This window comes from Carex rostrata, chromosome 2 (assembly GCF_964058835.1).
Source record: "Carex rostrata chromosome 2, lpCarRost1.2, whole genome shotgun sequence".
In the NCBI taxonomy this organism is placed as follows: Eukaryota; Viridiplantae; Streptophyta; class Magnoliopsida; order Poales; family Cyperaceae; genus Carex; species Carex rostrata.
In genome coordinates this window covers 1,863,737-1,874,333 of record NC_135919.1, presented here as the reverse complement: position 1 = coordinate 1,874,333, position 10,597 = coordinate 1,863,737, and the positions used below count along the sequence as shown (strand labels likewise).

At 33.4% G+C, this 10,597-nt stretch overlaps 1 protein-coding gene across 1 annotated transcript; it reads right to left on the bottom strand.

The window, feature by feature from the left end:
* Positions 1-5,020: 5,020 nt before the first annotated feature.
* On the bottom strand, positions 5,021-5,970 carry LOC144550674 (anthocyanin 5-aromatic acyltransferase-like). Its single transcript, XM_078298652.1, has 2 exons — positions 5,408-5,970; positions 5,021-5,075 (listed from the first exon to the last, which is right to left on the bottom strand). The coding sequence occupies exons 1-2, from the start codon at positions 5,968-5,970 to the stop codon at positions 5,021-5,023; spliced, it is 618 nt and encodes a 205-aa protein (XP_078154778.1).
* Between the last annotated feature and the right edge of the window lie 4,627 nt (positions 5,971-10,597).

Here is a 10,597-nt window from a genome sequence, read left to right as displayed (position 1 = left end):
CATTTTACAGTATTCATCTTGTGGAAATCTGGAGGAAATAGATGATAGAGAGGCGATATGGAGTATTAATCTGTTAATTTTACAGTATTGCCTTGTTAATTTTACAGTATTCATCTTGTCATTTTACAGCATTCATCTTGTGGAAATCTGAAAGAAAGAGATGATTTGTTAATTTGACAGTATTTATCTTGTAATTTTACAGTATTCATCTTGTAATTTTACATTATTCATCTTGTGAAAATCTGGAGGAAAGAGAAGATAGAGACACTTCTGACTCATCCAAATAATGAACACAAGAGGTTTCTAATGTAAAAGTTATTTGTCCATAGTTTTTTTGTTGCTATTATGCTATTCTGTAAAAAAAATTTGTTGCTGTGGATTATTGTAAGTGTTACATGATTTTTTTAGTTATTTTGCAGTTTTTTTACTGTCATTTTCATGGGATAGATATATATATATGAAAGTTCATCTGTATTTGTGCAGTATTAAGTTACTTAATTTACAGTATTAAACTACTTAGTATATAGTATTGACTTTCTGATATGAGTTGTTTATGTATTCAGCAAGTAAAAGGAAGTTGGTCCTTGAAGATAGTGCAATTACAAAAGAAGGCAGAATAAGAGAGAAGCGATCAAAGAAAGATAATGATGCATTGCATCCTTCTTTTAGCCTTGGGATCGGACTTACACAGGATGAGGAAGAGGAGCAAGGTGAAGAGCAGCAAATTGTTGTGAGTCAGGAGCAGAATGAGGAAGATGACGAGGCTGCTGGAAACATTCAGCTAGAAGAGGAGGCGGATGGAAATAATGAGGAAGAAGAGGAGGCGCATGCTGCAAATGTTGAGGCAGATGCAAATGTTGAAGCGGCTGCCAAAGATATGGCTGCTGAAAATGAACAAGCGGTGTCTGCAAATGTAGAGGCGGTTGCCAATGATCAGGCAGCTGCAGATGATAAGTTTTCTTGTGATGAGGCTTCTTACTCATCCCAACAATGCACATCGAAAGTTTTTAGTCTGAATGTTGAATGATATAGTTTTGTATTTTTGTGGTGAATATTGGGGTTGGGTTTTGTGTTGGATGATTTTGAGGTGGATATTATTGTTTGTTTCGAACAGTTCTCGTGTGTGGTGATTGTTGAACAGATGATGAATGGATGTATAATTTTAGACGTTTTACAGCATACATGGTATTATCTTATGGCTTAGAAGTAGAAAGTTTACAGTATTCAGGATTCTTTTGCAGGTTGTTGTTTAAGCTGAATTGTTGCAGTATTTTGTTTACATTTTATTTTATCATTTTTGCGATATACAAGATTTAATTGAAAATTCTACTTTATACAATATGCAATTTTACAGTTGTACTAATTAAATTTTACAGTATACAAGATTCAATGGTAAATTTTACTGGTTAGATTCAATTTTACAGTATACAAGATACAATTGAATATTTTACTGTATACAAGATTCAATTTTGCAGTATACAAGTTTCAAATGAAAATTTTACTGTGTACAAAATTCAATTTTACAGTATACAAGATTCAATTTTGCAGTATACAAGGTTCAATTTTAGAGTATACAAGATACAATTTTACAGTATACAAATTTTAATTTTACAGTATGCAAGATTCAACCCAGTGCGTTAACTGATAATAACCGCTAATAACTAACTCTAACTGCCAATCAACTTCCTATAACTGTAATTTTCGAAAGTACAATTTGAAAGTACATTTATTTTGTCCTTTTGTGCAAGTTGCAATCTTTTTCTAACTATCATGAGACCACTTCAAATAGTTGCTGAATTTTTTGTTATTAAGTGATATATTTTATGTGATATATTGTATAATTATACAACATATATAAGTAATTTTACAGTATTCGCGTAAGTCAAAGCTGTGGACAAATGGTGGACAAAAATCCGTGGACAATTAGACGCTTCCTTATTTTTAAGTCTTGTTTTAGATTTTAGTTATTTGAATTTTTGCTTTTTTTTTCTTTGACGGACTACCCTTGCTTCAATGATCCGCCGTAAGATAGACAATTTCAAATATCATCTAATGTCTCAAACAATTTATAGATTTACAGATTTATAAAGTCTTATATATTCAGTATAAAATTTATTTTGTAAATTATATTTAACATATTAACCCTTTTAACAATTATTGTAATATATAATACTAATTTATTCTGTAAAATATTTTGAATTAACATATGAATCATTTTAATATAGACAGTCTGAGAATAATTTATTAAGTAAAAAAAATTATAATGTGGCTTCCACAATATAAACAATTAAGCGAGTATTCATACTAAAAAAAATATACTGATCATGTACTGTTTTCTTAAAATAATAAAAACAAATAAAGTTAATCATTCTAATAATTAATTGACATTTTCTCCTTGTATATTTTACATTTTTTTAATCAAAAAATGAGAACACAGCTTTTAATATACATTATCTCTAGTTTTGCAAAACTGCAGACTTTTTATATGATGTTAAACTTGAATCTTGGTATAGATTTATATGATGCATACATTGAAGGGTTTGCTTTCGACCTCCACAATTTAGACTAATTAATTGCTATTGTTATTCCCATCCATTTTTGTTCGATGGGAAGATCCTTCAAAACCATAGAATTCTCAAGTCAGGTACGTTATCATGTACGGTATGTCCCATGCATATTTTCTGCAGTCCAAAACATATACATATATACAAGGGAGAATTGTACACCACATATTCAATAATAAACTAACTTTTTTAAAATCTTCATCTTGTTAAGAATTACAATTTTAATTCCATGTACAATCAACAAAAGTTCGGCCTCAAATTGCAACTTATAAATTAAATTAGCAAACAGTTAAGAGTAATTAATGTGGAATAACGTGGAAGGGGGAGGGAAGGGAAGTTTGGGACTCACAAGGACATTTTATCGAAAAATTTAGTAAGAGGATATTTTGTTTGATATTTTTGAAAAGATGGACAGTTTGTAAAATTTTCTCTCAATTTGTCACTAAGCAAATAATGTTCTAACTAGGTCCGGAAAGAAATTGAGTTTTGTCCAAAAGATTTTAGACCACATATATCTTTTCTCTCAATTTGACAATACTCTCCGTACGAGAGGTCTCCGTACGAGAGGTCGCACATATTTAAAACCCGAATGAAAAATTTCTACCTCCAACCTTTACTCAAAATGTCATTTTATATTCATCTAAATTAAATTATGTCGAAAGTACTTTGAATTCAGGATAATAAACCCACCAGTTCGAAAAATCTATTACTTGTCATTTCAACATGAGTGCTATGTTCAATTGTTTTCAGTTTTTTGGCAAATCAGAGCAAGTAGCCTTCTATTCCTAAATCTCCACCAGCCCTCGTTTTCCTTGATTTTGAATTTTTTTCTTTTCTAATTTTGCAGAGGCCGAAATTTTTATTCATAAGAAATAAAATAAAATAAAATATTAAAAATAAGAAAGGTCATGTGGAATTTTAAAAATAAGAAGACAACCTCGTAATTTGGAGTTAGTGCGAGATGCCAAATAATCATGCAGCTCATGTAAAAAATAAACAAAATAAAAAAAATATATAAGTGGGACACCAAATGAGAACAAAATTCGGAAAATAAAATTTCTAAATATGGGACTCCAAATAAGACAAGCAATTGGAAAAGATAAAAAAGATAAAATTCTAAAGTGGGACTTCAAATCCTATCAACAACATGAATTTTTTATGTATTTTTGTCTAATTTGGAGTCCAACTTTTATAATATTTTAGAAATTTTATTTTCCCGAATTTTATTCTCATTTGGAGTCTCACTTATATTTTTTTTATTTTTGACGTGAGTTGCATGATTATTTGACGTACCACAAAAACTCCAACTCATGAGGTTGTCTTTTTATTTTTAGAATTCTACAGTGATCTTTCTTATTTTTAATATATTTTTTTTATTTGTTATGAATAAAAATTTCGACGCATCAGGACACGGTGATATTATGTGCAACATTTTAGAAATCGGATGGATGAGTACTGTGTTTTGTTCAACAACAACCTCCTCACAGGATGCACCATGTTTTACCAACTTCACAGTTGTTTTCTGGCCTGTCTCGGGTTATACTGGGCCCAGACCTAACCCTCTTAGCCCTTTCAACACATAAACTCCATATATAGGCCTGTAAATCAGTACATGTGCTTCATGTATAGAAGGGCCCAATGAGACCTAATTTAATACATATCTAAGCCCATCTATCTCTCGCCCCCGACAAACTCCACAAATCAAACCAATTCGGTTCGAATCTTATTCAAAATCAAACTCAAACTGAGGTAAGTTCGATTCAGTTCGATTCATTTGCAGCCCGAGTCCTGTTGAAATTAGAAGTGTGGAATGACATAATTTTTTCAGCATTTCCAATTACACCAAATTCTTTTGTGGATCAATCCCGTTTGAAATTATGTGTGGAAACTATTTGAAGTGGTATTTTTAAGGTATTAATTTGGATCATTCTGGTGGAATTAAATCAAATACCTGTTGAATTGATCATGTTTGAACATCATTGTAGATGTTTTAGGATGCAACATGGAAGATTGTGACTAAATCGCATCCTGAGATGCAACCCGCATTCGACCAACAATTACAGAGAGGGCATAATGCAGTCAAGCTCCATTCAGTCTTAGAAATGTCATTCTGTTCTGTTTTACACTATTTCACCTTCAAACCTGTTATAAGTTGCTGAGAAATAGCATCAGATCCATTGGGGATTAAACATCATTGGCTAGATTAGGAAAAATAGATAGTTCCTAATTTTAGTTTTAAAAAAACATCTCAACCCTTTTTTTTTCCATTTATAGAAGTTACCGTTATGTATGGGATGTATAGGAACCCGTTAGTCTAGAAATAGGCAACCGTTATTTTTCTTAGCTATAAAAAGTAAAGCCGACTATAAAAACATAATATCAGAATTTATACAAGGAAATACAATTCATTATGCCCTCTGTTCCATTTCTATTTTTTCGCTAAAAACAACATGGTATCAAAGCAAGGCTCGATAACCCGATAAGCTTCCAAAATCCCATAAAACCAAGAAACTGGAACATACAAAATAAAATAACTCAAAAACCAAGTGCCAAATAGTCCACCAAGTGCTCTTCAAGACATCAACCCAAAAATCTGTTTTTTTCATAGCAAAACCAGAAAAAAAAAATATCCAGCAGCAAAAGTTGTTCATACCAACACAAATACCAGAAAACAATAATACAAAATGTCAAGATAGAAAAACATTCTAAATCACAACAAAGTTTATGAACTCCAACTAAAATCACTAGCTAATACAATTAATTACTTAATGCATGTAGACATATATTGAAGTCTTTCCTCAAAATAATTTGTAAACATATCTGTCTCCCTTTGTGTGAAGTACAATCCAATCTCAACCCCACCTTCTTCTCTACTTGGTGCCACAGCCATAGCACCAGAGTATGAAATAGATGCAATATCAACCTTTGACGGCTTCCCCAACCCGAAATCGACATCATAAACCTTAAACCTGATCGAACCCAAACTTCCAAATGGCTTCTTACATCCAATTTCCAAACTATTCTTCATCCAATCTTTCGCATTTTGTATCCCGATTCTCTTCGATTCGTCGAAGGCCTTGCCAATGGCTTGACATGCTTCAAAAAACCCGTTCGGGCCAATGAGATCTTTAACTTTGGCTTGTACAATGCCCGGTCCAATGCAATTTCCGAAGTAGCTCTCCGGAATCGGCGGTTGAAACCATTGGCGATGATCGATTGCAAAGATGCAATATGCAGTCTCATACACAGTTGATTTCGCTTTTACATAACCAACCCATACAAAGGCACAAGTGACGACCACCGTGCAACATCTAACCATCACATTTCTCTTCTCGGCTTCGTGCAGTAATACTTGCCGGAGCAACTGTATATGTTCTCGATTTAGTTTATAGGAAGCGATAAACATTTCAAGGTCAGGTTGCGAAGTATTTGTTGGGCCGTTGGGTCCAGCCCAATAGGCAAAAAAAAACAAAAGAAAAAGAAAGAAAAAAAAGGAGGAGGGGTGCTGGTTGGTTTTCGCGTGAGACACAGAAAGAAAGAAAGGGGAAAAACATAGAGAGGAGACGGAAAGAAGAAAAGAGAGAGAAGATGAAGGAGGAGAGAGAAAGAGAAGGTGGAGAAGAAGAAGAAAACGAAGAGCAAGCTAGTTTCTTCGATTTCACTACCTTGATTAACTTTCTTCTTGTTTGTAAGAAGGGAATTTCTCGTTTTCTCAAATTTAGGGTTTGCTCGGGTTTGAATGAAATTGGAAGTTTGAAAGAGATATTTCTTTCTAATATGTTATCTCTTGATTTTTTTCTCTATTATTGTGTGTATACCTCAGTTTAGGGCTTAAACTTGAGAAAAACAATTGTATCCGTTTCTTGTTGGTATAGTGAAATTTGCCAGTGTGCCCTGTGGTTTTTTACCCTCCAAGTTGAGAGGGTTTTCCACATAAATCTGATGTTTTTTTTTGTGATTGTGCTTGATCTCATATTATCTAGATTTGACGTGTGCATTTTGACTTTGAACTTTTCAGTACCGACTGGTACGGTGCTTATATTACCCATCTCTCAAATTGGTTGATTATACAATAGACATTTCTTAAGTGGTATTTTTAAATTGCCAACAGTATTTATATTGAAATTCGTTGAACTCGACATATCATTCAACATGGTTGTTTATATTGAATCGGGGTCAGGGATAATCGACCGATCAAAACTGATATACATTCTTATTTGTCACTTTATATCCTATTAGTTTTAGATGCTACTAATATGTTAAATATATCATATAATACATATTATCTTATTAATAATTACACTTTTTAATTTATTTCGGCCAAAGCCTAAAATACACATTTTAGTTAACTAAATTAAATTATTTGGTCTAATACATCTCAATTAGTTTGCCCAATCAAATTAAATTTCAAATTCTCATTTGTGTCGGCACAAATTAGAGAACATTCACATTTTCTTTTTATTACTTCTCTTTCGTCCATTCCAAGCCGACACCCTTAAATTAAATTCTCCAAAGTTTGCACCTAAGTCCCCATAACCAGAAAATATACCAAGAATATACATAATTACAAATATACCCTTCTATTTAAAATATTCCCACTTTGGACAGAGTAATATTGGTAACAAAGTACTGAGGAGGGGTATCAGGGATTTTCAAGAAAGCAATCTCAATTTAACACATAATCCCAACAAATCAAGGTATTCAAACAGTCAATTCACCCCACAAAAATTCATGGGATTCAATGACTTATTTCAACATATCAATTCACAAGCAAAGAACTCAACCACAGTCACAACACACAAGCATATATCAACTAAATTTGATAGCACAAGAACGAATAGTAGAATATGGGGCTCATCCGTTATCTAAATAAATCAATCATCAAGCAAATGAGAGGAGCTCGGCCCCTATGCCAGTTCGAGAAGAACAAATAGTAGAATATGGGGCCCAGATGCGAGTTCGAGAAGAACGACAAACAATTCAAACACAGAGGAGCTCGGCCCCTATGCCATCACAACTCACAAGACACAAAACATAAATAAAAGGAGTTATGTTGGATTACACGCAAAATGTTTGATTCGTGCTTCGTAATAAAACGGCCAGTACCAATACGCCTTTCGTCGCCTCGCTTCACGGCACCCACAAAGACACCACCAAGAAAGAGGCACCGACAGAGGCACCAACAGCACAAAAACCCAACCAGTTTGAAGCAAGAACACAAAACCCAAACCTCAAGAGAGAGTGATAGAGAAATTTCTCAACACATGAGAGTAAAATCAACAAAAAGAAACAAAGCGAGAGAGAGAGAGGGCGGGGCTGCTCTATATAGAGCAAAATAACGGTTCGCCGATGGGACAGCGACCAAAGTCGCACGAGCAGGTAACCGAAGGAACGACAGAGTCGTTGAAGATACAAAATCTCTCATAACGTGCGAGGCAACAACGAAAATCAACGCAAGAGGTGCGTGGGAGAGAGAAGCGGAACACAAGTGAGAGAGATGGGCCCACTGTAAGTGATAGAGAGGGAGAAATGAGGGGACAGTGGGGTCCGCCTGTCAAGGGTTTAGAAAAAAAGAAGGGGTGCGGATCCGAACAGAAATTAAGATTTGGTTTTGACCAATTCTTCTCCAACAAGTAACAGGGAGAGAGGGACATGGGGCCCGTTGGTAAGAGAGAGGAAGAAAGATAGACAGAAGGGAAAGAGGGTGAGGATGATATTGTGGGCCATTCGTGTGGTGGGCTAGATTTTATTTCTTTAAAGAACCTAATTTGTTCATGTAAAATTTCAATCCTCTTTGAACTTCTAGTTTCAAATGTCTTTTTAAAAATCTAATTTGATATTCATATATCGGAAATTTTAATTAGTTTAGAATTTTATTATGAATAATTTGTTTTAATTTACTACTAATCATTGTTTATAATTATTTAACAATAATTAAAACTATGAATTATAACAATTAGCAAATATAAGAAAGTGTTATTATATCAAATAAATTAGACGTACATCATGATGTTACTAAAAGAAATTAACATAACACAAGAAAAATACTACAAGCTTATACTACAAGCACAACAATAAGCAATTTACTAATTTCTTTTGACATCAATTAAGTAGGGTGTTGTTCATCATTTGAATTTTCGACAGTGGTATAATAATCGAAAATAATCTCCACAATTTTATGGAGAAGAAGGTCACCCTCATCATATTTGCCACTTAAATGAGCACATATCCTCCTTGCCATATCAAATGCAGTCACGCATTGTTTGTTGGTTTTTGACTTACAATATAACTCCTTTAAGTCTTCAATCAAAGTGACACTTACGAGCTTGCAGAGCAGGTCAGCAGATACTTTGGACTCAAGACAATGACTTGTTTTAATGGAACATTTTGTGTTGTAACGAGGGCAATTGCATTCCGTTTGTTGAGGCGGGGGCTCTGATTGTGTGTTTGAAAGGATGAAAGTCTGTTTGTATGGATAATTTAAAAGGAAAGCTACAATTTGTAATATGAGAAAAAAAGCAAATTTTCCCCAGGAGTTTATCATTTTTTGTGGAGTCTGTGTGTGAGAACTTGTAGATTTGGGAGGAGGCCAGCACCTTAAATAGGGGCTCGGTAGAATAAAAGAGGACGTCATCATTTGAATTAAAGAGGGGTTCTCTGAGGGCAAAATGTTCAAATGAAGCAAAAAGTAAGTTCGGTGAAGCAAAAAGTAAGTTCGATGAGCCAAAAAGTTCAATGAAGCAAAAAAGTAAGTTCAATGAGCCAAAAAGTTCAATGAAGCAAAAAAGTAAGTTCCATGAGCCAAAAAGTTCAATGAAGCAAAAAGCAAGTTCAATGAGTAAAAAAGAAAGTTCAATGAAGCAAAAAGGAAGTTCAATGAGCCAAAAAGGCAGAACGGCTACTTAAAATAAGTTTGATCTTAGGTTCAAAATATTCTCATGTAATAAATAATTAAAAAGCTTGTTTGTTTCGTTTAATTGACACGTCCACATTCTTTTTTAATTTAACGTACCCATAATCGATCCAAAATTTTTATTAATAGAAAATATATTAAATAAATATCCAGGGACGGAACTAGAAAATGTAAATAGGGGGGGTTAATCTATAAAATGTAATATATGAAAAAAATTAAAAAAAAAATGTGACTAGTAGGAATTGAACCCATGACCTCACACATAACAACTAGAACTCAAACCACTAGACTATTAATAAACATTTGTTATTTTATGAGGAGTGCTAGACTATATAAAAATTCAAAAAACTCAAAAGTTTAACTAAAATTTAATATAAGAATTTTAAAATCATAGGGTGACTTAGCACCCCCTGATCTATACATAAATCCGCCCCTGTAAATATCAAGATTAGAGAAAGCTTTTGCGTTTTATCGAGATATAGGGAAACCGTTATGGTTTATCACGACCAGCATTGACACTTAATTAATCATCATTCTAACTGAACCGCGCAAGAAAAAAACCGGAAAAAAAAACCCTGGCCGTTACTATCTATCACGGCCAGAGGCAGAAAAAAAGGCCTAGCTGTGATAACCCATCATTGCCAGAGGTGAAACAAATTTATTTTTTTAATTTTTTTTCCCACCTGGCCAGAGGTTAGAATGGTTAAGCTTATTAATTAAGTGCTAACTCTGGCCATGATAAGCCATAACGGCCAGAGGCCGTGAGAGGCTGTGATAAACCATAACGGTTTCCCTATATCTCGATAAAACGCAAAAGCTTTCTCTAATCTCGATATTTATTTAATATATTTCCTATTAATAAAAATTTCGGCATAATCGAGCCAGGTTACGTAAAACTGTAAAAGCATCACTTTATTGATTTACTATATCAATATTTTTAATTTAATTTTAATGATGTAACCAAAATCTACAATGTTATTCTGTCATGTAATTTTATAGTTGTCTTCACTTGTACTTACAGCATTAATTAATGTAATCAAAACCTACAATATTTGTGTATTTGTTAGTATTTCTCTTGCTAGCAATATATATATATATAGGAAGCGTCTAATTGTCCACG